The sequence below is a fragment of the Mustelus asterias genome, chromosome 22 (assembly GCF_964213995.1).
Source record: "Mustelus asterias chromosome 22, sMusAst1.hap1.1, whole genome shotgun sequence".
NCBI lineage: Eukaryota > Metazoa > Chordata > Chondrichthyes > Carcharhiniformes > Triakidae > Mustelus > Mustelus asterias.
In genome coordinates, this window is record NC_135822.1 from 16,022,606 (window position 1) to 16,049,710 (window position 27,105).

General features: G+C 48.7%; 1 protein-coding gene across 1 annotated transcript in view; it reads left to right on the forward strand.

The window, feature by feature from the left end:
* LOC144510244 (1-phosphatidylinositol 4,5-bisphosphate phosphodiesterase eta-2-like) overlaps positions 1 to 26,645 on the forward strand; it is an 84,351-nt gene extending 57,706 nt beyond the window's left edge. Inside the window, exons 13-15 of the mRNA XM_078239738.1 lie at positions 2,279 to 3,209; positions 20,262 to 22,516; positions 26,345 to 26,645. Coding sequence (XP_078095864.1) covers positions 2,279 to 3,209; positions 20,262 to 22,090 — 2,760 coding nt within the window. The 3' untranslated portion in view covers positions 22,091 to 22,516; positions 26,345 to 26,645. The remainder of the gene's footprint in view (positions 1 to 2,278; positions 3,210 to 20,261; positions 22,517 to 26,344) is intronic.
* Positions 26,646 to 27,105: the final 460 nt, after the last annotated feature.

Below are 27,105 nucleotides of genomic sequence, written 5' to 3' on the forward strand. Positions count from 1 at the left end.
GTGTGCTGTGTGTTGTGAGGGTGTACGTGTGTGTGCCGTGTACGTGGGTGTGTGATTACATGTTTTGTCCAACATTCACTGGGGTGAGGGTAATGTTTGATTCCGCACAATATTTTAGCGCCTGTTTTACACAAACAGGCACTAATGAATTGACAGCCCCTTAAACCTCACACACACTGAAGTCAGTGAAATACATATTGTATGATTTGTCGAATGAGTTGCTGACTCACTATCACCTGTTCCATATCATTGCACAGAGTCTAAATTACCCCCAATTTGTCTGTTGAAGCAGTCAGGCTGTGCACACCTATTAAATATTCAGCAGAAAATTATTATTCTCGCCGTTTATACCTGGTGTACTCATTGTAACCGTCTCCAGTCTGGGCTTTGGTTCAAGTAATCACCATCATCATTTGTGTTTGATAAATATAAGGGCCCTGGCTCAGTTAATGTCCTGGCTGCATTGGGCAGCACTGAGCCACAAGCAAGTCTCAGCCAGATGGAGTTTTCCACACACCCCACCCCCAGCCTGTGCTGCAATGCTGGAAGTGACCCATCACTGGCCAGCGGTGGGATTTCCAGTCCCGCCACTGGCAACAGGGTTTCCCCTTGTTCGCACCCCCTGCCGCTAGGAAACCCCGGGGTAAGAGGTCGCCATCGGTGGCACCGGCTGGAATAACCCTCCCCTAATTAGTCTGTCACAGGGTTAGGGGCTGGTGAAATCAGCCAGCCCCCCCTCCCTGCCCCCACACCTCTAGACAGCAACGGGGGGCACATCTGGACATCAAGATACCACAGGGCGGGGCAGTATGGTGGCACAGTGGTTAGCACTGCTGCCTCACAGCGCCAGGGACCCGGGCTCGATTCCCGGCTTGGGTCACTGTTTATGTAGAGTCTGCACGTTCTCCCCGTGTCTGCGTGGGTTTCCTCCGGGTGCTCCAGTTTCCTCCCACAGTCCGAAGAAAGACGTGCTGGTTAAGTACATTGGCCATGCTAAATTCTCCCTCAGTATAGGAGAACAGGTCGGAGTGTGGCGACTGGGGGATTTTCACAGTAACTTCATTGCAGTGTTAATGTAAGCCTACTTGTGACACTAATAAATAAAATTAAACTCCTGTATGGATACCCTGCCAACCATTTGGGCTCACACAGAACAAACAGCCAGTTAACAGGTATCGTGAAGCTGTCGGCACAGTGTGAAACTGCATCGTATCCCTTCCAGGGGGCTATCACAACAATAATGGCCCGACTGGCCTCCTTCTGTCATTTACAAATCTACGATTTAATCCAATCCGATCTAGATGGGGGTAAGAACGCAGCATCTAGTCATTGAGGGTGTTCAGTCAGAGACTCTGCTGCTGATGTCAACAGAGTAACATATTTACAGGGCACCTGGTTCCTGAATGCAAGTCGGATAGAAAGTAGAGCAGTTCCTTTTCCGAACCAGTGCCCGGTGATGCCTCACTGATGGCACCAATGTACTATTTGGAATCGCATTAACATCGATGCCACATTAATGATTGGGAATCACAGGGATGCTACAGAGAGGATCCACCAACACTGGGGTATTGTTAGCCAGTGTTAATCAGTGACAGTAACACCTCTTGTTCTACCAAGTACCGAGACACGTTAACACCTTGCTATTGCCACTCTCTGAAATATTCCCCTTACAATCTGATCCAATCTGGCTGCCCTCATGTCAGTAAGAATTATTGAGGATTACAACAACTGGGAAGGTTAGTGGGGGGGGGGGGGGGGGGGGGGGGGGGGGGGGAGGGGTGGGGGGGGGGGAGAGGAGGATTTATTAGAGTGGTTCAAAATAATGCAGGGTTTTGATGGAGTAGGTGAAGAGAAACTTCCCGGTTGCTGGGTGGCTGGTAACCAGAGGACCCGGATTCAAAGTAACTGGCAAACTAACCAAAGGGGGGGTGTGCGACATGCAGATACATTTCACAGAGTGGACTGTGATCTGGAATATACTGCCTGAAAGGGTGGTGGGAGCAGATTTAAGAGTAACTTTCAAAATACTCAAAAGTTGGGGACGGGGGGGGGGGAGTATTTGCGGGATAATGGGGAAAGTGATGGGGAAATGGGAGGACTTTGATAACAGCTGACACAGGCATGATGGACCGAATGGCCTCTTTCTGTGCTGTACCATCCTACGGTTCACTCGGCCCAAGTTCGCAATGGTCTGATGTTATACTTGGGGTCGCCGTGAGGTCACGAATGATTCTTAAAATTGGGTTTTTTTTGTTGTTTTTATTTGTCTTTTTCGCAGATCAAGCAAGTCATGGGACTAAAGGGCCTTTTCCACAGAAATCCAAAGCAGGCTTCGCTCGACAGTCATGTTGCTGTACTGCTCACTCGCAAGCACTCTTTTAGCAGTCAGATCCTCCGCAGGACGGCCAGTGCCCCCACCAAAGGGCAGCAGAAGAGCAAAAAGGGCTTTCCTCAAATCTTCCTCGATACCAAAGACTGCAGTTCAGAGGGAGCGAGTGAGCCTGACGACATGCCCCAGCCTCAGTTTGATCAGGATGCTGAATGTTCTGAGGCTGCTCCGGAAGGTGCTGGAAGTGCTGGCACCGATGGGGGAGTGCAGACAGAGGTCTTTAAAGGTAAGGGGACGAGCCAGGTGTCGGGGGAAGGTCAGAAGCCACGTGCGACTGCGGGTGTGGTGTTTAGCGAGCCTTTAAGGCGGGCGCACCGAGTGCGCATACTGGAGCCTGAGGAGCAGAGGCAAGGCGTGTTTACCAGGTGTGCCATAAATGGCTGCGGTAGGATTGGCATGGCCACCAATTGCATGAAATGCGTCATTGGTTCTAGGGAGAGCCCAGATCTAGAACGCAAGTGGAAAGAACGTGTCCACCAGCCAGACCCCCTGGCAGCGGGCAAGCGGGCACGTCAGTGCGGTTCCTCCGAGAACGAACGGTTGATTCCCACCGTCCAATGCCAACCCAAGCAGAGGTGGCGATGCCAGATTGTCCACGGCGTCGGTTGCAGCAGTGGCGATGTCGGCCAATTGGAGGTCGCCGGCAAGGGCTGCGACTCACCCGGGTCTCAAAGCCTCGAGAGTCTGAGTGGCCTGGAGCAGTCCTGTCACTTGGCGCAGAACCCTCAGAAGTGTCCAGGCACCCTTCAACGTGAAATGAACTCTTTGTTTGTACAAAAGATGGAGGAAATCCGAAGCAAGTCTCCAATCTTTTCCACGGGTAAGACCTGAATGGACCTTTTTTGTTGACCCATCTTTTGCTTCGTAGATCGTCTTGTGGCTCTGGCCAACATCACCCGTGTCCGGCTGACCCTGAACCCTCTGAGCCAGCCAGAATACCATGCCAACTATAGATTTTGCCATCCGTTATCGCTTGAGAAAACCTAAACAGGAAGTGAAATGCTAAGTTAGAGCTGCTTATTGTCTTAGTTTCTCATGTGCCTACATAGCAATTCAAAGGACCCTTGCTTGGAATGCACTGCCAGAGGAGGTGGTAGAATTAGATACAATAGCAATGCTTAAAAGGCATCTTGGATAGGCAGGGAATAAAGGGATACAGACCGCGTAGAGGCCAAAAGGTCTTCAGTTTAGAAAGGTGTCATGTGTTGGTGCAGGCATGGTGGGCCAAAGGGCCTGTACTGTACTGTACTGTACTACTCTTTGACCTTTGTTTTCGCTTAAAGGTTGCCTTCAAATGGTCCAAACCAGCCAAATGTGGTGCCAACATTTTGGTGGGTATATGAATTTAGATTGCCCCAGGTTTTGGAGGATGGAGATTGGGATGGTCTCCATACAACCATCTTGGGCAGTAGCAGTATGCTTAAGCCTCACTTAGGTGCCAGGATCTCCTAATCTTTCCAGAGTGGAAAAGCAATGCAGTGCCTGGTAATTTGACGAAGTACTGGAACAGTACTGCGCTGCAGCAAGGTTTGACCTCGGCTTTCATAGCTAATCTCAGCTGGCACTCAGGGCTGGTAAGTTAGCCTGGGTGGCCTTGACTAATTGTGCGTGTGATGTGGCGCAACCCTGGCTTCATTAACTCACCTCATCCCAACCAGACATTCATCCCATCAACAACTATGACAGGCTAGCTCCAAGCAGATGGTCCAATTGAAGGGTCAAGAGCGAGGGGCCGTAGACACCGGAGGAAATGGGAGAAACATCTCACACCGGTGGAGTTATGAGGCTGTGGATTTCACTTCCAGCCTTTATAGTTGAGGCAAGATTGAATGAAGGAAAAGGGATTAAGGAGAAAGCGGCCAAATGTGGTTCGAACTGTTTGCGTCGAGGGAGGGTCAAGGGGCAGGAAGCTAAACCAGAGCAGCACAAGAGCAACTTCGATAAGTGTCAGGAAAACGGGTTTAAAAACTAAATTTTTTATATTTTTAAAAGCTGAGTTTCCACCTTTCCACTTGCGCTGACCTCCCTACACCACTGAACCCCTTCGGCCGAAGTGTGGGATCACAGAATCCCAAAATTGTTACAGGGCGTAAGGAGGCCATTTGGCCCCTCATGTCTGTGCTGGCTCTCGGCAGGAACAATTCACATTGAGCCACTCCCCTGCCTTCTCCCCGTAACCTTGCGCATCCTTCCTTTCCAGAGACAATCCGAATCCCTCTCAAATGTCTCAACTGAACTTTCCTCCGCCACATTCTCAGGCAGTGCATTCCATTAGCTGCATGAAAAGTTTTTCCTTATGTTACCATTGCTTCTTTTACCAATCACCTTAAATCTCTGCCCCCTTGTTCTCGATGAGTATGACTTGGCAATGAATTGAACCCTAATTTTAACCCAGGGGTGCAGGGAGGACAAAGTCAGCAGAGATTCAGGTGATTTTATTTCCTAGGCGTTGTTTTTCTCGAATTGAGGACTCATGTCATGCTGCTCCTCGAGCCTGCTCCGTCATTTAATTTGATCATGGCTGATCATCTTTCTCCAATCCATTCTCCCTCCCCCTCCCCATATCCCTTGATTCTCCAAGAGACCAAGAATCTGTCTATCCCAGCCTTAAATCTACTCGGTAGCACGAGCTTTCAGAGTGCTGCTCCTTCATCAGGTGAGTGGGAGTTGGGTTCACAAACAGGGCATATATAGACACAGACTCAATTACAAGATAATGGTTGGAATGTGGAATGTGAACCCAACTCCCACTCACCTGATGAAGGAGCAGCGCTCCGGAAGCTCGTGCTCCAAAATAAACTTGTTGGACTTTAACCTGGTGTTGTGAGACTTCTTACTGTGCTTACCCCAGTCCAACACCGGCAACTCTACATTAAAGCTACTCGACAAGGGAGCATCCACAATCCTCTGGGGTAGAGAATTCCAAAGATTCACAACTCTTTGAATGAAGAAAGTTGTCCTCCTCTTGGGTAACTAATCAGCCCCTTATCTTGAGACTGTGTCCCTGTGTTCGAGATTCCCCAGCCAGGGGAAACAACTTCTGTGTCTATCCTATCAAGCCCCTTCAGAGTATTTCACATTTCAATGGGATCGTCTCTCATTTTTCTAAACACCAAAGCCTATAGGTTCAATTTTCTTAACCTCTCATCATAGACATCCATCTCATCCCAAGAACTAATCTAATGAACTTTCACTGCACTGCCTCCAGAGCCTCCATATATAAGGCCATAAGGCCTAACTAAAGTCCATGTAGACAACGGGAAGTGACGAAGATAATTGATGAGGATAGGGCAGTGGATGTTGTCTACATGGACTTCACTAAGGCCTTTGACAAGGTCCCTCATGGCAGACTGGTACAGAAGGTGAAGTCGCATGGGATCAGAGGTGAGCTGACAAGATGGAGACGGAACTGGCTCTGTCATAGAAGACAGAGGGTAGCAGTGGAAGGGTGCGTTTCTGAATGGAGGGCTGTGACAAGTGGCATTCCTTAGGGATCAGTGCTGGGACCTTTGCTGTTTGTAATATATATAAATGATTTGGAGGAAAATGTAACTGGTTTGATTAGTAAGTTTGCGGACGACACAAACGTTGGTGGAATTGCGGATAGCGATGAGAACCGTCAAAGGATACAGCAGGATATAGATTGGTTGGAGACTTGGACGGAGAGATGCAGATGGAATTTAATCCGGACAAAAGTGAGGTAATGCATTTTGGAAGGTCTGATACAGATGGGAAATATACAGTAAATGGCAGAACCCTTAAGAGTATTGATAGGCAGAAGGATCTGGGTGTACAGGTACACAGGTCACTGAAAGTGGCAACGCAGGTGGAGTAGGTAGTTAAGAAGGCATATGGCATGCTTGCCTTCATTGGCTGGGGCATTGAGTTTAAAAATTGGCAAGTCATGTTGCAGCTTCATTGAACCTTAAGTTAGGCCGCACTTGGAATATAGTGTTCAATTCATAGAACCTTAGTTAGGCCGCACTTGGAACATAGTGTTCAATTCTGGAGGCTTTGGAAAAGGTACAGAAAAGATTTACCAGGATGTTGCCTGGCATGGAGGGCATTAGCTATGAGGAGAGGTTGGAGAAGCTTGGTTTGTTCTCACTGGAATGATGGAGGTTGAGGGACAACCTGATAGAAGTCTACAAGATTATGAGAGGCATGGAGTGGATAATCAGAAGCTTTTTCCCAGGGTGGAAGAGTCAATTACTAGGGGGCATAGGTTTAAGATGCAAGGGGCAAGGTTTAAAGGAGATGTACGAGGCAAGTTTTTTACACAAAGGGTGGTGGGTGCCTGGAACTCGCTGCCGGGGGAGGTAGTGGAAGCAGATATGATAAGTGACATTTAAGGGACACCTTGACAAATACATGAATGGGATGGGAATAGAGAGAAATGGTCCCCGGAGGGTAGGAGGTTTTAGTTCAGTCGGGCAGCATGGTCGGTGCAGGGTTGGAGGGCCGAAGGGCCTGTTCCTGTGCTGTAATTTTCTTTGTTCTTTGTTCTATTCCTCCTTAAGTATGGAGATCAAAACTGCGCACAGTTCCTTGAGGGTCAGGATAAGCACTCCCGCTCCTCCCAGTCCAACTGGAGCCTCTAAACAGTCAAAAACGCCAGCGCCTTGGACGTCAACGCTCCTACCTGCCGCCAGCTTTCTCTGCTTGGTCTGGGACTGTGCAGGCCGTAATCATTTGGGTGTCAAAACCTTATGCCCATCGCAATCAGCTCAACTGCCTTCTGTAATCAGGCCCTGGCCTGTCTGGGAGTGGACGATTGTCCCAAAGTCAGAAAAGTGCCAGTTAAAATTTGAGGAGCTCTTCCTCCACCCCCCCCCCCGCCCCGCCCCCCCAGCCCCTCCCTAACAATCCCCAACACCCCACCACCCCCCCCATCTCTCGCCAGCCCCATCCCAGAAGCGATTTTAACCGCTCCTCCTTTACCCCCAGGGGTAAAATCGGGCTTATCAGATTTGCTGAACGGGTAATTCTAACCCACCCTCTGATGGTCGGGTTGGATTAAAATTGCCCTGACGTTAGTGGTTTTACTCTGAATGAAGAGCTGTGAGAAGCTGAGCTGTTAGCTGGTGCCTCTTTCGGTCTGAGTGTGACTTGTCTGAATTCCTTGATGTGCTTCCTTTCTTGTCTTTTGCTTCCTAATGCCTTTAACAGTTTGTAATGTTCTGCCCTTGCTGCCACTTGCAGTGGACAACTGACTTGGAGAGCAACACAAAGGTAAAGATCTGCTCCCCTTGGATTCCCCCTCTTGCTTCTTTGAACCTGTTGTTTAATCAGCTGATAAGCACTCACTTTCCAACATGAGTTGTACAAAGATGTCTCAATCCTGGGCCAAGCTGATGGGAGGGGGCGGGTGTTGGTGGCAGAAGGTGGGAGCTACCTTTAGCACACATGTCAACTGGCTTTTGAACATTAATAAAGTTCCCTAAGGAATAAACCTGAAGGTGAGAGAGAGAGAGATACCTCTTATGTCCAAGATTTAATTAGGATGGCTTCATTCTTGAAGCTTGACCACTTTCCTGGTGTTTTAGAATCAAAAATATATATTTTTTTATTCATTCGTGGGACATGGGCGTCGCTGGCTGGCCAGCATTTATTGCCCATCCCTAGTTACCCAAGGACAGTTAAGAATCAACACCATTTCTATGGCTCTGGAGTCACATGTGGGCCAGACCAGGTAAGGAAGGCAGATTTCCTTCCCTAAAGGAACAGATGGGTTTTTCCCAACAGTTGACAATGGTTTCATGGTCATCAGTGGATTCTTAATTCCAGATATGTTTTATTGAATTCAAATTCCACCATCGGCCATGGTAGGATTCGAACCCAGGTCCCCAGAATATTAGTTGAGTTTCTGGCTTAATAGTCTGGCGACAATACCACTCAGCCATCGCCTCCCCCTGTAAACAGCAAGGGGGAATCAAGGTATCCAGTGTCTTTGTTGCTCTGACTCAGTGAATTGTACACTCACCTTTCAGTCAGCAGATCATAGGCTGAGATCTCATTCCAGAGACTTGAGCACAAAACCCAGATTGATGTATTACTGAGGGAGTGCCGCAGTGCTGGAGTGCTGTTTTTTTGGATGGGATGTTATAGTTGAGGTGCTGTCTGAGTTTGCAAACAAATGCAAAAGATCCAGAGCAAGGAAGTTCTCCGGAATGTCCCACCCGACACTTACCCCTCAACCAGCATCGCTGAAACTGATTTTCTGCTCACTTTCACATTGCAGATTGTGGGATCTTGCTGTGCAGAAATTTGGCTGCCATGTTTCCTACATTACAACTGCACGGGTGCTTCAAAAAAGATCTTCGTTGGCTGTAAAATGCTTTGGGATTTGCTGAGATCATGAATGGCACTGTATATAAGAAGATAGGAGCAGCAGTAGGCCACTCGGCCCCTTGAGCCTGCACCAACATTCCATCGGACCATGACCGATCGTCTACCTCAACTCCACTTTCCTGCCTTTTTTGCCCAAAATCCTAACACCCCCTCCAACCCACCCGAGCTTTGAATACGCTCACCAACTGAGCTTTAACAGCTCTCTGGGAAAGAGAATTCCAAAGATTCACAACCCTGAGTGAAGAAATGTCTCCTCATCCTCAGTTCTAAATGTCTGATCCCTCATCCCCAGGCTGTGATTCCCCAGTTCTGGATTCTCCAGTCAGAAGAAATTGCCTGTCATAAGAACATAAGAACTAGGGGCAGGAGTCGGCCATCTGGCCCCTCGAGCCTGCTCCGCCATTCAATAAGATCATGGCCGATCTTTTCACGGACCCAGCTCCACTTACCCGCCCGCCCACCATAACCCTTAATTCCTTTACTGTTCAAAAATTTATCTATCCTTGCCTTAAAAACATTCAATGAGGTAGCCTCCACTGCTTCACTGGGCAGGGAATTCCACAGATTCACAACCCTTTGTGTGAAGAAGTTTCTCCTCAACTCAGTCCTAAATCTGCTTCCCCTTATTTTGAGGCCATGCCCCCTAGTTCTAGTTTCACCCGCCAGTGGAAACAACTTCCCTGCTTCTATCTTATCTATTCCCTTCATAATCTTACATGTTTCTATAAGATCTCCCCTCATTCTTCTGAATTCCAATGAGTATAGCCCCAGTCAACTCAGTCTCTCCTCATAAGCCAACCCTCTCAACTCCGGAATCAACCTAGTGAATCTCCTCTGCAGCCCCTCCAGTGCCAGTATATCCTTTCTCAAGTAAAGAGACCACTGTGTTCCAGGCGTGGTCTCACCAGCTCCTTGTCGACCCGTTCAAGAATTTTATATTTGGATGAGGTCATCTCTCTTTCTTCTGAACGGCCCATTCTACTCAGATTCTGTTTGTAGGGCAACCCCCTGACCTCCGCGCCCCCAACCCCCCCCCCTCCCACCCCCCCCAAGGATGGAAGACTTTCATGTTTTCCCAGTAAACTGGTACAAATCTATCTTGGGCGGTAATAGAATCCATACAGTGCAGGAGGAGGCCATTCAGCCCATCAAGCCTGCACCAACAACAATCCCACCCAGGCCCTATCTCTGTAACCACACGTATTTACCCTGCTAGTCCCCCTGACACTAAGGGGCAATTTAGCATGGCCAATCCACCTAACCCACACGCACATCTTTGACAGTAGCAGTCACTAAGCAACCAATGGCCTCTTCTGCACTGCTTCCAAATTTCCTCCTCAACTGAAGTCAAAGGGAAAAGGAATTGACCGGGAAGGAGCTGCTGGTTAGCGACTGTCCATGTCCTGCTAACTCACGATGCCTCACGTAACGGGATGGGTCAGATCCCCCGCAGAATCGTCATTGGTGACGAGCAAGATCGGTAAATGGTCTTGCGCAACAATGACATTTCAAAGCAGATCCCCCTCGCATTAAAAGGATCAAAGAAGGACTTGTCTTCACACAGCAGCTTCCACACATCAGGAAACGTTCCAGAGGGCTTTGCAGCCAATGGGAGGTGGTCACCATTGTCATATAGGGAGACGTAACAGTCATTTGTCCAAAAGCAAAAATCGCACTCGTAGCAATGATGCTGGTGGGGAGGATGTGGAGGCGAGAGGGGGATGGGCGGGGGCGGGCGGGGGCGGCCGGGGGGGGGCGGGCGGGGGGAGGTGGAGTTGAAGGTGGTTGCAGGCTTTGATAGGTCCTTATCGAAGCAGCTTTATTCTGCAATAATCCCCATCCTGAGAGGGATCGCCATTCCGGAAGTGGAGTGGAACACCTTCCAGCACCTACCCCATGGGCAATCCTCACCTCTAACACCAAAACCGGCCTGTTTGTTTGGAGGTTTTTGTTATTTTCAAAAGCACTGGCCAGTCCATGCTGCAGCATTCAAAATTTGAGTGGCCCAACCATTGCATTACTCGCAAGCAAGTTTCCCCTCTGCCCAGTGTGTCTGCATTCCCAATGTCACTTGGTGCCTCGGTCTAGTAGTCACAGGTATGATGGCCCGAATGGCCTCCTTCTATGCTGTGTGGTTGGGACATCTTTGCTAAAACTCAGTTATGACTTTTAACTTGTGTGTAGAAATCTTCTGTTTCGAATGAATTGATTTTTAAACATTGCATTTTATTGCGGGGGATGTTTTCGATGAAGTTTTTCAAGGCTGCATGTCCGAGTTTGTTCATTGACGTTTCACTCACTGCAATAGTGACTCTGACTCAATGGGCCAAAAGGTGAAGGTGATTTTCTGGACACCAAACAAAGGCAAATATTGGTATCATTCTGTGTACACAGTGAAGGTTTGTTGGAAAGTTCCTGTGTAGAGGACACTGTGCTAATCTGAGATAGTTACATAAATTGGGAGCATTAGTATCCAAACATATGGCATGCTTGCCTTTATAGGACGGGGCATAGAGTATAAAAGTTGGGGTCTGATGTTGCAGATGTATAGAACGTTGGTTCGGCCGCATTTGGAATACTGCGTCCAGTTCTGGTCGCCACACTACCAGAAGGATGTGGAGGCTTTGGAGAGAGTACAGAGGAGGTTTACCAGGATGTTGCCTGGTATGGAGGGGTTTGGTTATGAGGAGAGATTGGGGAAACTGGGGTTGTTCTCCTTGGAAAGACGGAGGATGAGGGGAGACTTAATAGAGGTGTATAAAATTATGAAAGGCATAGATAGGGTGAACGGTGGGAAGCTTTTCCCCGGGTCGGTGGTGACGTTCACGAGGGGTCATAGGTTCAAGGTGAAGGGGGGGAGGTTTAACACAGATATCAGAAGGACATATTTTACACAGAGGGTCGTGGGGGCCTGGAATGTGTTGCCGGGCAAGGTGGTGGAGGCGGACACACTGGGAACGTTTAAGACTTATCTAGACAGCTATATGAACGGAGTGGGAATGGAGGGATACAAAAGAGTGGTCTAGTTTGGACCAGGGAGCGGCGCGGGCTAATTGTTCCTGGTTTCTCGTTTCAAGGCTTCATTCTATGATCATCTTGCTGGTGCCAGTACAGAGTGAGACTGCGGATAGTTGGGAACCTGTCTCGGGGGCAGGGAATTCATATGGTGTTCGTGGAAGTGGAAATGACTAGGGTTGGGAAGCATTTTCCGATCGGGGCCATTGTGATCTCCTGGACTCGTTTCGATCGCCTCAGGGGGTCGGAGAGGAATTTCCCAGATTTTTTTTCCCCATATTGGCCCTGGGGTTTTTCACTCTGGGTTTTCGCCTCTCCCTGGAGATCACATGGTCTGGAATGGGGGGGTGGGGGTAAGTTAATAGGTTGTAATGAACAAAGCATCGTAGCTGTGAGGGACAGCTCGGTGGATAGGATATTGGTATGTAGATAGGCTGGAAAATTGGGCGGGGATCCTGGATTCAGGATTCAATCCTGGACCGGGGAGCGGCCCGGGCTTGGAGGGCCGAAGGGCCTGTTCCTGTGCTGTATTGTTCTTTGTTCTTTGTTGTTCTAAGTCCCAAGCTGAACTCGAGTTGTACAAATCCTGCGTCACACGGGGTATTCACTTACAATGAGGGGTGAGAGATGATACTTTTTCATTGTGTAAAAGAAGCTCTCATCAGCACATGATAAGTTTTGGTGTGCAGATATGTGTACACAATTGCATGTGTGCACGGCTGTGAGTGTGCATGGCTGTGAGTGTGCATGGCTGTGAGTGTGCACGACCGTGAGTGTGCACCACTGTGAGTGTGCACAGCTGTGAGTTGCATGGCTGTGAGTGTGCACGACCGTGAGTGTGCATGGCTGAGTGTGCACAGCTGTGAGTGTGCACAGCTGTGCGTGTGCATAGCTGTGAGTGTGCATGAGTGTGAATGTGCACAACTGTGAGCATGCAGTTGCATGGCTGCGAGTGTGCATGGTTATGAGTGTGCACAGCTGTGAGTGTGCACAACTGAGTGTGCACAACTGAGTGTGCGTGGCTGTGAGCGTGCACGGCTGTGAGAGCGCACGGCTGAGTGTGCATTGTTGTGAGTGGGCACGGTTGTGAATGTGCACATCTAAATGTGCACCACCGTGAGTGTGCATGGCTGAGTGTGCACAACTGTGAGTGTGCACGACTGTGAATGTGCATGACTGTGAGTGTGCATGGCTGTGAGCATGCACGGTTATGAGTGTGCACGATTATGAGTGTGCACAGCTGTGAGTGTGCACAACTGAGTGTGCTCGACTGAGTGTGCATGATTGTGAATGTGCACGACTGTGAGTGTGCATGGCTGTGAGCATGCACGGCTAGGAGCGTGCACGGCTGTGAGCATGCACGGCTCAGTGTGCACGGCTGTGAGTGTGCATGACTGAGAGTGTGCACGACTGTGAGTGTGCACAACTGAGAGTGCACGACTGAGTGCGCACAGCTGTGCGCGTGCACGCCTGTGAAAGTGCATGGCTGTGAGGGTGCATGGCTGTGTGTGCATTGTTGTGAGTGTGCACGGCTGTGAGTGCACGGCTGTGAGTGCACGGCTGTGAGTGTGCACGGCTGTGAATGTGCACGGCTGTGAGGGTGCATGGCTGTGTGTGCATTGTTGTGAGTGTGCACGGCTGTGAGTGCACGGCTGTGAGTGCACGGCTGTGAGTGGGCACGGCTGTGAGTGTGCACAGCTGTGAGTGGGCACAGCTGTGAATGTACACGACTGTGAGTGTGCACGGCTGTGAGTGTGCACGGCTGTGAGTGTGCACGGCTGTGAGTGGGCACAGCTGTGAATGTACACGACTGTGAGTGTGCAGGGCTGTGAGTGTGCAGGGCTGTGAGTGTGCAGGGCTGTGAGTGGACATGGCTGTGAGTGGACATGGCTGTGAGTGTGCAGGGCTGTGAGTGTGCAGGGCTGTGAGTGTGCAGGGCTGTGAGTGTGCAGGGCTGTGAGTGGACACGGCTGTGAGTGTGCAGGGCTGTGAGTGTGCAGGGCTGTGAGTGTGCAGGGCTGTGAGTGGACATGGCTGTGAGTGGACATGGCTGTGAGTGTGCAGGGCTGTGAGTGTGCAGGGCTGTGAGTGTGCAGGGCTGTGAGTGTGCACGGCTGTGAGTGTGCAGGGCTGTGAGTGGACATGGCTGTGAGTGTGCAGGGCTGTGAGTGGACATGGCTGTGAGTGTGCAGGGCTGTGAGTGTGCAGGGCTGTGAGTGGACATGGCTGTGAGTGTGCAGGGCTGTGAGTGTGCAGGGCTGTGAGTGTGCAGGGCTGTGAGTGGACATGGCTGTGAGTGTGCAGGGCTGTGAGTGTGCAGGGCTGTGAGTGGACATGGCTGTGAGTGTGCAGGGCTGTGAGTGTGCAGGGCTGTGAGTGTGCAGGGCTGTGAGTGTGCACACTCATGTTCATTACTGAGTTCTTAATACTGTCCAAAACTTTGGGATGTGTCCTCGGTTCAAAGCAGATTGATCTCACTGAATAGAAAACAAAACAACTGAATAGAAAACAACTCGTGTCAAAAGACGTTTGTCAGACGAACATGTGAAGGTGGAGATGTGAATCTCCCCCGATAACGACCTCCAACCTTGCTGTAGAGGTCAGGAGGTCATGTCTGCTCAATATTTCATGGTGTGAGGACGAGAAAGCCAGAATTGTTGATGAACCTTGAGTCTGCTGCGGACAGACGGAGTGCTGTGATGGGAACCCCTCACTCATCACTGTGCAGTACATTTCACTTTGACGTTTCATCAGGCTACGGCCCCAGAATAGCAATGATCCTCTCATAGCTCCAGCTGTATTGCAGCCTTCATTAAAGAAAGTAAAACAACGCTAACTTGTGTGGCATTTTGGAGTGAAATTGTACACGAGGCAAAAGTCATCCCATCAATGCCATTTAAATCAGGCCAGCGTAAGCAATAAGGGGCAGAATTCAAAGGTTATTTCTCTTGTAGCAGGGACCGGGTGTAGTGGCCCTCTGTGCAGGCAAGGTGACAATTGCCACAGAAGTTGGAAAAACATTGAGTGTGCTGGGTAAACAGACACGTGATGTTTTCATGATGCTCGTGACGATGGTGGAGACAATCCAGAGTGGCACGGTGGTTAGCACTGCTGCCTCACAGCGCCAGGGAGCCGGGTTCAATTCCTGGCCTCAGGTCACTGTCTGTGCAGAGTCTCACATTCTCCCCGTGTCTGCGTGGGCTTCCTCAGGGTGCTCCGGTTTCCTCCCACAGTCTGAAAGACGTGCTGGTTAGGGTGCATTGGCCATGCTAAATTCTCCCTCAGTGTACCCGAACAGGCGCCGGAGTGTGGCGATTAGGGGATTTTCACAGTAACTTCATTGCAGTGTTAATGTAAACTTATTTGTGACACTAATAAAAAAATAACAATCGATGATTTCAAAAGGGAAATCGGAGGGTCATTTTATCATTGAATCCCCACAGTGCAGAAGGAGGCCATTTGGCCCATTGAGTCTGCACTGACCACAATCCCACCCAGGCTCTATCCCCATAACCAGATGCATTTACCTCAACTTGTCCTCCTGACATTAAGGGGTAATTTAGTGTGGCCAATCCACCCAACCCGCACATCTTTGGACTTGAAGGAAATAAATTGCAGGCAGAGGGATGGAGTGGGGGTGAAGGGGGGCTTAGTTACACTGCTCCCAGAGCTCGCTTCACACAGATCGCATCTCACCCTGAGCCTCACTGTTTATTTTTTTAAAGAATTTGCCAGATTTGCACATTAAAAACCCATTAAACTTGTTACAGAAAGTTAGGGATTGTAATGAATAGTGTAAGTGCTTTATAACAATGTGATAGTTTTGTCTATCAATCAATCTCTCCAGTCCAAGAAGGGAGCAGTGTAAACTGGGCTGAGGCTCATTCCGCCAACCACTCGATTATTGTTAGAAATTTTCAAAATCGCATTTTTAAAATTTTCTTCCAACTTCTATTTTGTCTCCTGGTCCAATCATTTCTTCTCCTTATTTATCTTTCAATACCCGATTTGACTCTAATTCGCACACCACTTCCTTCTTCCGCTTTCTGAATCTTAAGGAGAGAGACTGTTGGTCCTGTCACTCTTCGTGTCACCAGCTCCATTTCCAGCAGTTTCAGTGGAAACCATTTTGAACTGAAGGACGTAGCAAAGACCTTGACTACGGACAGTCAGAGCAAGATGCCCTGTTTCAGGAAGATTTAGCCCATTACATCGTGCTGTGTTGTGTTGTGTTGAACTGTGTTGTGTTGGACTGTGCTGGATTGTGCTGTGTTGTGCTACACTGTGCTGTGTTGTGCTGTGCTACACTGTGTTGTGCTGTATTGGACTGTGTTGTGCCGTGTTGGACTGTACTGTGCTGTGTTGGACTGTGCTGTGTTGTGTTGGACTGTACTGTGCTGTGTTGGACTGTGCTGTGTTGTGTTGGACTGTGCTGTGTTGTGTTGGACTGTGCTGTGTTGTGCTACATTTTGTTGTGCTGTGTTGGACTGTGTTGTGCTGTGTTGGACTGTACTGTGCTGTGTTGGACTGTGCTGTGTTGTGTTGGACTGTGCTGGATTGCGTTATGTTGGACTATGCTGGATTGTGCTGTGTTGTGTTGGACTGTGCTGTGTTGTGTTGTGCTACACTGTGCTGTGTTGTGTTGGACTGTGTTGTGCTGTGTTGGACTATGCTGTGTTGTGTTGGACTGTGTTGTGTTGGACTGTGCTGTGTTGTGTTGGACTATGCTGGATTGTGTCGTGTTGGACTGTGCTGGATTGTGCTGTGTTGTGTTGGACTGTGCTGGATTGTGTTGTGTTGTGTTATGCTACACTGTGCCGTGTTGTGCTGTGCTGTGCTACACTGTGCTGTATAGTGTTGGACTGTATTGGACTGTGTTGTGCTGTGCTACTGTAATAACTCCATGGAGGCGAAAGTCCCGTCACCAAGTTACTTTATTTGCACCATATATCTGTACACAGCCAGCTCTCCAGTTGCTCCCTGCTGAATGCAGGCTGGGAGTCTGACACACCTGCTTTAAATAGGGAGCATGAGGCTCCCTGATTTAACCATCAGTTAGGACTCATCAGGTAGTTCTTTTGTGGTACCAACTAATTAAACTAAATCAAATTAACTGAGAGATAAATGAAAAAGGTCAGCTCCCCAAAAGGGGGAGGAACAACCCGAACCAAAAAGCAAAGCACAAGGAAACTTAAAACATCAAATTAAAAGGTGATTGTCTGGGTCGATCATGCACCCCAGCCCTTGCGGTGCCCAGCGGGTGCGGAAGGCATCAACTGCGCCCGTGGACACCGCATGCTCCCTTTCCAGGGACACCTGGCTGCGAATATAGCCGCGGTAGAGGGGCAGACAGTCGGGATGACGACCCCGTCGATCGCCCGCTGCCTGGACCTGTTGATGGCGCGCCTCGCCAGGCCAGACTCATCAGGTAGTTCATACTCTAGCAAGCCAACCTCATTAGCCTGGCTGAAGTCAGCACAGCTACACTGTGCTGTGTTGTGTTTGTTTGTGCTGTGTTGTGGTTATTTGCGCTGTGCTGTGTTGTGTTTGTCTGCACTGTGCTGTGTTTGTTTGTGCTGTGTTGTGTTTATTTGCGCTGTGTTGTGTTGTGTTTGTTTGCGCTGTGCTGTGTTTGTTTGTGCTGTGTTGTGTTTATTTGCGCTGTGCTGTGCTGTGTTTGTTTGCGCTGTGCTGTGTTGTGTTTATTTGCGCTGTGCTGTGTTTGTTTGCGCTGTGCTGTGTTGTGTTTGTTTGCGCTGTGTTGTGGTTATTTGAGCTGTGCTGTGCTGTGTTTGTCTGCGCTGTGTTGTGGTTATTTGCACTGTGCTGTGTTTGTTTGTGCTGTGTTGTGTTTATTTGCGCTGTGCTGTGCTGTGTTTGTCTGCGCTGTGCTGTGTTGTGTTTGTCTGCGCTGTGCTGTGTTTGTCTGCGCTGTGTTGTGTTGTGTTTGTCTGTGCTGTGCTGTGTTGTGTTTGTCTGCGCTGTGCTGTGTTGTGTTTGTCTGCGCTGTGCTGTGTTGTGTTTGTCTGCGCTGTGCTGTGTTGTGTTTGTCTGTGCTGTGCTGTGTTGTGTTTGTCTGCGCTGTGCTGTGTTGTGTTTGTCTGCGCTGTGCTGTGTTGTGTTTGTCTGCGCTGTGCTGTGTTGTGTTTGTCTGCGCTGTGCTGTGTTGTGTTTGTCTGCGCTGTGCTGTGTTGTGTTTGTCTGCGCTGTGCTGTGTTGTGGTTATTTGCGCTGTGCTGTGTTGTGGTTATTTGCGCTGTGCTGTGTTGTGGTTATTTGCGCTGTGCTGTGTTGTGTTTGTCTGTGTTGTGTTTGTCTGCGCTGTGCTGTGTTGTGGTTATTTGCGCTGTGCTGATCTTCTATGTGTTGTTTTTCATTGTGGAAGCAGCTCACGTCAAGTTGAAGTCTCGGTTAGTTTTGATGGCCAAAGTGTTTCCACTTATGGTTTATAACTGTCTGCATGAACTGGCTTATTGAGTTCATTTGACACCTTGAGGGGAAAGACTACCCCAGATTAGTGACATCTCGAAATCGAAAGTGATTAAATAATTGATTTATGGGAGACCTTTAACAGAGCGCGCGTATTTCAACAAAAATACAAGTTGCTTTCTTTCAAAGGTACATGATGTCTTATCCATGGAAGCTTGTTATATTGCAAATGTTGCCGAGATCTCACAGGACTAAATATGCTGGGAGAGTCGGTCATCGCGCTGTGCGTGGGGGCTGGAGGGGGGAACAGGGGAAGTTAAAATACCTGTACTCCCGTTCAGTCAACGTTGTGTAGGATTTAAGAGGCTGGTTCAGCAATGGGTGTTGCAGTTACACAGTGACTGGGTTAGTTACTCTCCGCCAGTCTGCAAGTGGGGCCAGAGGGACTGGGACGGGGCGAACATTGTACTTCAAGACATTTGCCAGCTGGTGGCCTCTGCTGGAGGCTCGTGCACACGGATGTTTGGCTCACTCAGGACATTGTACTTAGCTTTGATGCTTCCCCTGAGGTGGACACTTGCTGACCAGGCCCACATGAAAAAGATTGAATGAAGCGCTCGTGATCACTTGTGGTGCCAAACTTCGAATGTGAACAACAGCCTTGGAAAGAGACAGGACAGGAAAAAAGCAAAATTCTGCGGATGCTGCAAATCTGACATAAAAACAGAACATTCTGGAAAAAGCCCATGCAATCGCAACATCCGCCCCTTTACTTCCTCCCTCCTCAATATCCAAGGCCCCAAACACTCCTTTCAGGTGAAGCAAGTTTCACTTGTACCTTCACAGTCTGGTCTGCTGTGTTCACTGCTCCCAGTGTGGTCTCCTCTAGCCAGGGGAGACTAAACACAGACTGGAAGCGGTCACCTTCACTCAGTCCACAAGCAAGACCCCCACCCTTCCTTCCTGTCGCTTGCTGTTTTAACTCACCATCTTGCTGTCCTGCCCACATGTCCGTCCTCTGCCTGCTGCATTGCTCCAGTGAAGGCCAACATAACCTGGGGGAACAACGTCTGACCTCCCGATTACAGCCTCCTGGATTTAACATTGAGTTCAACAACTGCAGACTGTGAACTTTCTCCTCCATCTTGACCTCTTTTTATTTAATTACACCACCCCCGATCCCCACAGGGCCATCTGTCAAATTCATAAAATCAGTGTAGAAGGAAGGAATTCGGCCCATCGAGTCTGCACCGACAACAATCCCACCCAGGCCCCATTCCCGTAACCCCATGTATTTACCCCGCTGATCCCCCTGACACTAAGGAGTGATTTAGCATGGTCAATCCACCTAACTTGCACATCTTTGGACCATGGGAGGAAACCGGAGCACCTGGAGGAAACCCACGCAGACACGGGGAGAACGTGCAAACTCCACACAGACAGTGACCCAGGCCGGGAATTGAACACAGGTCCCTGGCGCTGTGAGGCAGCAGTGCTAACCACTGTGCCACCGTGCCGCCCTTATTCTTAAATTTTATTTTCACAGATTGCTGATCTGTGTTCTGCTGTTAACACACTCTGCTATCTTACCTTTACACCACTATCAGCACCTCCTCTAGTCCTTAACACTGCCATTAACACTTCCTTTGTCCTGTGCCCTAAACGTCATTGTCCAAACTCTCCTGTGCTCTCACCTATCCCCAACATATATTGCTCCACCCCCCCCCCCAATTCAACAGTATAAAATCCATCACATTGCCCCCTCTCTTTAACTCTGAAGAAGAGTCATACGGACCCAGAACATTGACTCTGTTTATCTTTCCGCAGACGCAGCGTTTTTCCAGCATTTTCTGTTCTATCTTTCTGAAAAATAAAACTCGAGAACAGATTTTGAAAGCCGTTTTAAGTTCTTAAAGTTAGAAACAGTTCTAAGTGCTAACTTTAGTGTCACTGGAAAAGACTTTGACTTTGTGGCCTTCCATTCATTGACCTGACGCCCACACAATGACTGTAGTGATGGTGTGCGATGAAGCTCAGTAGATATTTATTGATTGTTTTTCTCCTCTTCTCTCTGCAGGTGTCCAGCCATTCTCACACCCCGTTCCTTGCATTCCCATGCACACTCTTGAAACTATTACTGAAGAATCTATGCATTTTGAGGATAGAACTTGCACTGACTCCCAGCAGATGTCCTTATCTTCTGTGAGCAGCTCCAGAGAGGAAACCACCAACTCAGAAGGATGTCTACTTACAGAACGCAGCCCGTCATCACCAAAAGCCAAGAAAGTCCCTAGCGATAATAACCGAGCAATAAAGGTCCCAGAGGCATCCAATAGTGAGGGGAAACTGGGAAATGGAGCTGATGGCCTGGGCGTGGATCTCCTCGCTGGAAGCAACAAGCAGAAGGAGACCCTTCACGCTCACGTCTGTCTCACATCAAAACCCCATGAAGATTCTCAGGATGATGACGAAGCTTCCCATTTTTCTGAGGGCAGCACAGATTTGTGCGCTCCCACCAATCACTCCGCAACCCCAGTGAACTCTTCTCAAAACCCAAAACGTTCCTCGTTGGCACCGGACGGTCGGGGCAAGGAAAGAGCTGGACTCCTCATTGGCAATCTGGCTCAGCGCGATGCTTTATCTGCAGGAGCCTCAACCAATAATCCTGCTCAGGGAGTTTCTGGCCAGAGATCGGATGGCGGAGAGTTGGACCAATCCCAGGAAAGTCCCACTGGCGATTTACTCCCCAGTTCCTCACCACAACGGGCACCAAGCAGCCGCGGCCAAAATAACCCTGGTTGTCATGCGAGGAAAAGTGTCTACCCTGATGTGGTGCGAAGCGTTAGTTGCGATGGGCATCTTATTACACAGCCATTGTTGATGATGCCTGTCCAACTATGCACATCCCCAGTGCCTGCTGTGTCATCAGATGTGACCATAAATGATAGGATCTGGTGTAAGTTGGATTCCGGGAACCACAGGGATAGCATGTCTTCATCATCCAGTATGTCATCAAATGACACGGTCATTGACTTGTCGCTGCCCAACTTGGCTCGGAAGAGTTTATCTGACCTCAGCAGCAGGCAAAACGAAACTTTGGAAGGGCTTTTGACAGACAAACGGATAAGGCCTCGATCAGCCACCAGCGGTCAAGAAATGCTGGCCAAAGTTAGTAAAAGCAAGTCTAATCCCAATTTAAGATCCGATGGTGACCAGCAACAAGTTGATGACTTTCAGCCCAAGCCCTTGGCTAAATCATCAGCGATTCCCTGCCAGTCAAACTCGAGGCGCCACACCTGGAGTAGGCTATACATGGAGAGCCTCAAACAGTCTTCCCCAGCTCTCAAATCAATAACGCAAAGCAAAAAGGTAGCAGAAAGTCCGAGCAAATCAAAAAGCCTCGGCGACCTGACTTCTGATGATATTGTGCCCAGCTTCGACAGCAAGTACAAGAGCATCAGTCGGAACTTCATCACGAGGCCCATGCGCGAGCAGCGCAGGGCAGCCGGGATGAAGAGACTCGCCCAGGACAACTTGACGGAGCAGCTGAAGAGGATCACGAGCTTCGAGCGGGAGAACGATATCACCTCTCCCACTGCTGGTCAGCCTCCAGAGGCCGAGGAGATCAGCCCGGTCGTCCTGCGCAGGTCGTCATCGAGGAGCCAGAGCCGGGTGCGGTATATTGCCAACCGGGCAAAGCAGGCGCAGGAGCGGCAGCGGCTGTGGAGCCTGGGGCAGAGCAACCCGGCCAGTGTGCTGGAAGAGAGGGGCAACCCGGAGGGGGCCTGCTCCGACCCCAAAAGCATCTGCACGGACTTAGCCCTGCCCCGTCACTTAGCGGAGGAGGTCAAGGTCTCACAAACCACGAGCACCGAGGCCGAGATCTTCTTCATGCTAAAACTTTAAGACTCGTGGCAAAGAGAGGGCAAGAAAAAATAGAAACAAAATTGTCAACAGACTTCACGAATGATCCTGAGACCTTCCACTCCAAGAGCAGCACCGAGGGCAACCACTTTCGCGACGGCTCCAACTTACAAAAAGCTGGAAGTTGTGCTTTTTCTGATGTTGCACTTCCTGTGTGCCATACTTTGCACAGACCACGCTGTTTGCACTGGAGCCTTTTGCAACACGAGTTGGTGCAGAAACCAGCGCTAAATATTGCACAGAAAGGGAAAAGGGAGACGAGAGAGAGAGAGAGCTAGCGAGAGACGGAAAATAAACTCAGCTCCTCCGAGCTTGTGTAATGTCTTCCTCCCAGAGGTGGGGATGTGAAACATGAGGCAGTGTTGTGTCATATCTAATACTACTCGTTCTGAGTCAGAGATCAGGCAAGTGTGTCTTCAATTCCTAGGTTTTTGCCACCGAATTCTCGGCTACTATCGGGAAGACACATCTACAGCGGTGAAAATGTCTGAATTATTTTTTAAAACTGTATGTGTGCGTGTGTGTGTAAAGATAAAACTGCACGATAATATTGATTTTATTTAAAATAGGATTATTTTAGATCGTTTTAAAATGAATATCACCAAAACAATTGAGAAGAAACTGCTGTGTATTTAATAAATGTGCGGCAGTGTGGACGAATTGTACATTCCCAAAATAGCTCTGTTTAATTTTTTTTTAAAATATGTTGCATGTTTTTTTAATGTTTGATTTGTGATTTTAATATACAACTGAGTATGGCTTCCAAAGTGTAGGTTTAAATTCCACCCACAAAGTGTACCCCGGGCAGTTGCTCCAGATGTGATGATTATTGTGCTAACCCAGTCCGCAGCCAGCTGTAACAATACAAGTGTTCCCAGGAGGTACATCAGGTTCATGTTAGGTTGTTTGAAATTTCCCGGAGGCCCAGTGGGTAAAGGCTCCCTCCAGCCATCCAGAGCAGGTTCATAGAATCCCTACAGTGCAAAAAGAGGCCATTCGGCCCACCGAGCCTGCACCAACAACAATGCCACACTCCCTATCCCCATAACCCCATGTATTTTACCCTGCTAATCCCCCTGACACTAAGGGTCAATTTGTCAAGGCTAATCATCCGCACAGCTTTGGAACTGGTTGCCCAAGGATCTCACACCGGCCTGTGCCGGGTTAGCTGATGTTGAATTGAGGTGCAAATTGGGGCAAAGATATGGGTCTTCGGGACTCCAGAGGGGAACATCAGCCCACGACCACTCTACATTGTAGCGAGTTTGGAAGTGCCTAGGTGTGGACATTGGGATATTGAGGAGGAGAATTGCAGATTTCCACGATCCTTTGACCGAAGAAATGCTTCCTGACATCAAACTGAATGACCTGGTTCTAAATTTAAGGTTGTTCCGGACCTCTTCAGAAGACTTTTCTCTCCATTCACCCTCCTTTAGGCCTTGATCAGATCTCCCCTTTCTCAAGAGAGCACAAGCCTGAACTAAGTAGTGACCCACTCCACGAGGTCATCAGGACAGGTGCTTGGGGTGAAGTACCAGAAAGAAATGTATGCCCGCACAGGGATCATAGAATCCCTACAGTGCAGAAGGAGGTTATTCGGCCCATCGAGGCTGCACCAACCATAATCCCACCCAGACTCTTGTCCCGTAACCCCACATATTTACCCCGCTAATCGCTCTGACACTAAGGTCAATTTAGCATGGCCAATCAACCTAACCCAAACATCTTTGGATTATGGGAGGAAACCCACGCAGACACAGGGAGAATGTGCAAACTCCACACAGACAGTGAGCCGAGGCCGGAATTGACCCCGGGTCCCTGGCACTGTGCCACCATGCTGACCCTGAGTTCCTCTGTGCTTTTACAAGGCTGGTGGTAGCACCATGGAGATGGGAGAGACTCAGTTACACAAGGTCGCCATCGTCTCTGCCCCTCTCTAAATTGCCTTGTAAAGGTTTGAACACCTAGTGGCTCCTTATAAGGTAAATGACTGCTCAAGGGTGGGAACTCTTTAGACTGGGAACCCATTTCTGGCCCAGGATTGAGGCCTAATGCTCACTGAGCATGATTAAACCTGTGATAGTCACACAAAGAAAATTACAGCACAGGAACAGGCCCTCCGGCCCTCCAAGCCTGCAACGACCATGCTGCCCGACTGAACTAAAACCCCCAACCCTTACGGGGACCATATCCCTCTATTCCCATCCTATTCATGTATTTGTCAAGACGCCCCTTAAAAGTCATTATCGTATCTGCTTCCACTACCTCCCCCAGCAGCAAGTTCCAGGCACCCTCTGGGTGAAAAGTCTGCCACGTACATCTCCTTTAAACCTTGCCCCTCACTGTGCCCCCTAGTAATTGACTCTTCCACCCTGGGAAAAAGGATAACAGATACAAGGATAACGGAGTCAGGGCCTAACCAAACTATCATTAACATCCAAGAGAACACCCTCCGATGGAGAGCTTTGGCATTTTTCCATGTCTTTCCATATTGTACACACTCCTGAGTGTGGCTGTGCTCATGGGCTGGGCTCCAAAATCCCCTCCGTCCCTCAGCACAGTTACATTAGTTCAAATGGCTTGTTACTCCCTTACCTGCTTGACCCAGCGGTGAAGGCAACAACAACAAAAACAATTACCTCTGTTTATACAATGCCTTTAACATAGAAATATCCCAAGCACTTCGGATGGAGCGTTAACGGAATAGAATTGACACTGAGCCACGTAAGGACATACTGGGACAGGTGTCCAAAGCTTGGTCAAAGAGCTTCTCAAAGGAGGTTTGGGGCAGCAGCTTCAGAGCTTAGGGCCAAGGAGCCTGAAGTAAGGGCAGCCAATGGCAGAGTGATGAAAACTGGGGATGCTCAGGCAGCCAGAATGGGAGGAATAAGAAGGTTTGGGAGGTTTATGTGGCTGGAGAACATTTCATAAAGGGAGAAGGCGAGCAAACGATCGCCTCAGGAAAGAAGAAAAATAATATAGAGTGGCTTCACGTGATGAATATTGTATTGAATTAAATTACATGGAATGTAGGGTACAGAAACTGTCCATTCACCCCAACTGGTGTGTGCCAGTGTTTATGCTTCACAGAGCCACCTCCAATCATACCTCATCTCACCGTACCTGCCTGTCCCTTTCTCCCTAATCTGTTTATCCAATGTCCCCTTGAATGCGTCTACTGCATGCTGTGCGCCTCAGCCACTCACTGTAGTAGCGAGTGCCACATTCTAAATACTCTTTGGGGAAAGACATTGCTTATGAATTCTTTTTTGGATTTATTGGTGGCTGTCTTAAATCTATTACCCCCTCGATGTGGTCACCCCCTCAAGCAGAAAAATCAGGTGAGATTTTCCGACCGCCTTGAAAACAGAAAATCCCACCCGAGGTCAACGGATCTTTGCATGATCCGTGTCCAGCCCGCTACGATTCCCGTGGCGGACGGGATGGAAATATCCATCCTTCATTTGTAAATCCCTGTATAGAACTTTATTTCTTGGACCCTATCATAATTGTAAAGGCTTTCTATCAGGTCAACCTTTTAGAAAAAAAGAGTACCAAACTTGGCCAATTTTCCCTGGTGGTCCTAACTGCTCAGTTCTGGTGTCCTGATGGTGGCACAGTGGTTAGCACTGCTGCCTCACGGTGCCAGGGACCCGGGTTCGACTCCTGGCTTGGGTCACCGCCTGTGCGGAGTCTGCACGCAGTCTGCATGGGTTTCCTCCGGGTGCTCCGGTTTCCTCCCACATTCCGAAAGACGTGCTGGTTCGGTGCATTGGCCATGCTAAATTCTCCCTCAGTGTACCCCAACAGGCGCCACAGTAACTTAAATTGCGGCGTTAATGTAAGCCTACTTGTGACACTAATAAATAAAACTAAAACTTAAAACATCCAAGGTGTGATTATTGCTTAGTTTGCAGCAACTCAGCAGGAGGGAGTCAGTTTTCTTAGTAATTGCTCACACCACCTCCCTGTCCAAAAACCGCCCTGGGGCTCAGAGGAACTATGAACAGCCTACACGTTACATTATACCAGTGACAGATGTGAGAGGTGAACTTTGCTACTCACTGAAAGTTAATTTTAATTTTGTTTTGAATGAACAAGCCAAACAGTAGGGATCAGAAAATTAAGCAACACTTCAATAATTCATATATGTCTTAACACACTCATTCCAAGAATTCTTTGCCTCTTTGATTAATTTTTTTATTATTATTTTGCTACTATGTACCTTTCAGATAGATCAGCGGTTGCACTGCCTCCCATGCACGATGTATTGTTTCAACCAGCGATGTTCTAGGTATTGTTAATATTGAAGCTTTTCACAAGTAAAATGCAAAGGAGCCAAGTTTTAAGACTGAAATGTATCCTGGGAACATGTTTGATTTTAGTTTGTATTATTTTTAAATGTTCAATCAAAAGTAATAATTGAATGTTTCAGATCGTGAAATGAGAATGTTTCGTTTCCAGATATCTTGGATGTAATATTTCACGCTGACACACAGTATCTTCCGTGTACATTACAGAGAGTCGTGAATGTGACATGTCCACATGGCAAAAAAAATACAGAATACAAATATGTAACTTCCTACCACTTTGATAATTCTGCAGCAGCTATCTGCGATTTTAAACACTATTTGTAATTAAACTATTATACCAATCAAATAAAACGCAACGGAGTTTGTTGTCATTGTTCTTATCCAGGTTTTGTCACTCTGCAGCACCCCCCCCCCCCCCCCCCCCCGCCTCCCCGAGGTGCACCCGACGCAGTTTGAACAATTTTTTTGGTACTGAGGCCAGAATTCCTGATGGTAACTGAGTGACTGGTTGGCTTCTAGTGACTTTCAAAAGTGTCACCTCCGTCGCTCTGCATTGTAACACCGTCCGACAGCAATACTGTGGAATTCTGCTTCACGGTGTAAAACTGTTCTCCCACAACAGCAACAACTTGTAGTCACAGCGTGCTTTTACCACTGCTGAGGCCCCCAAGGCATTCCACGGGG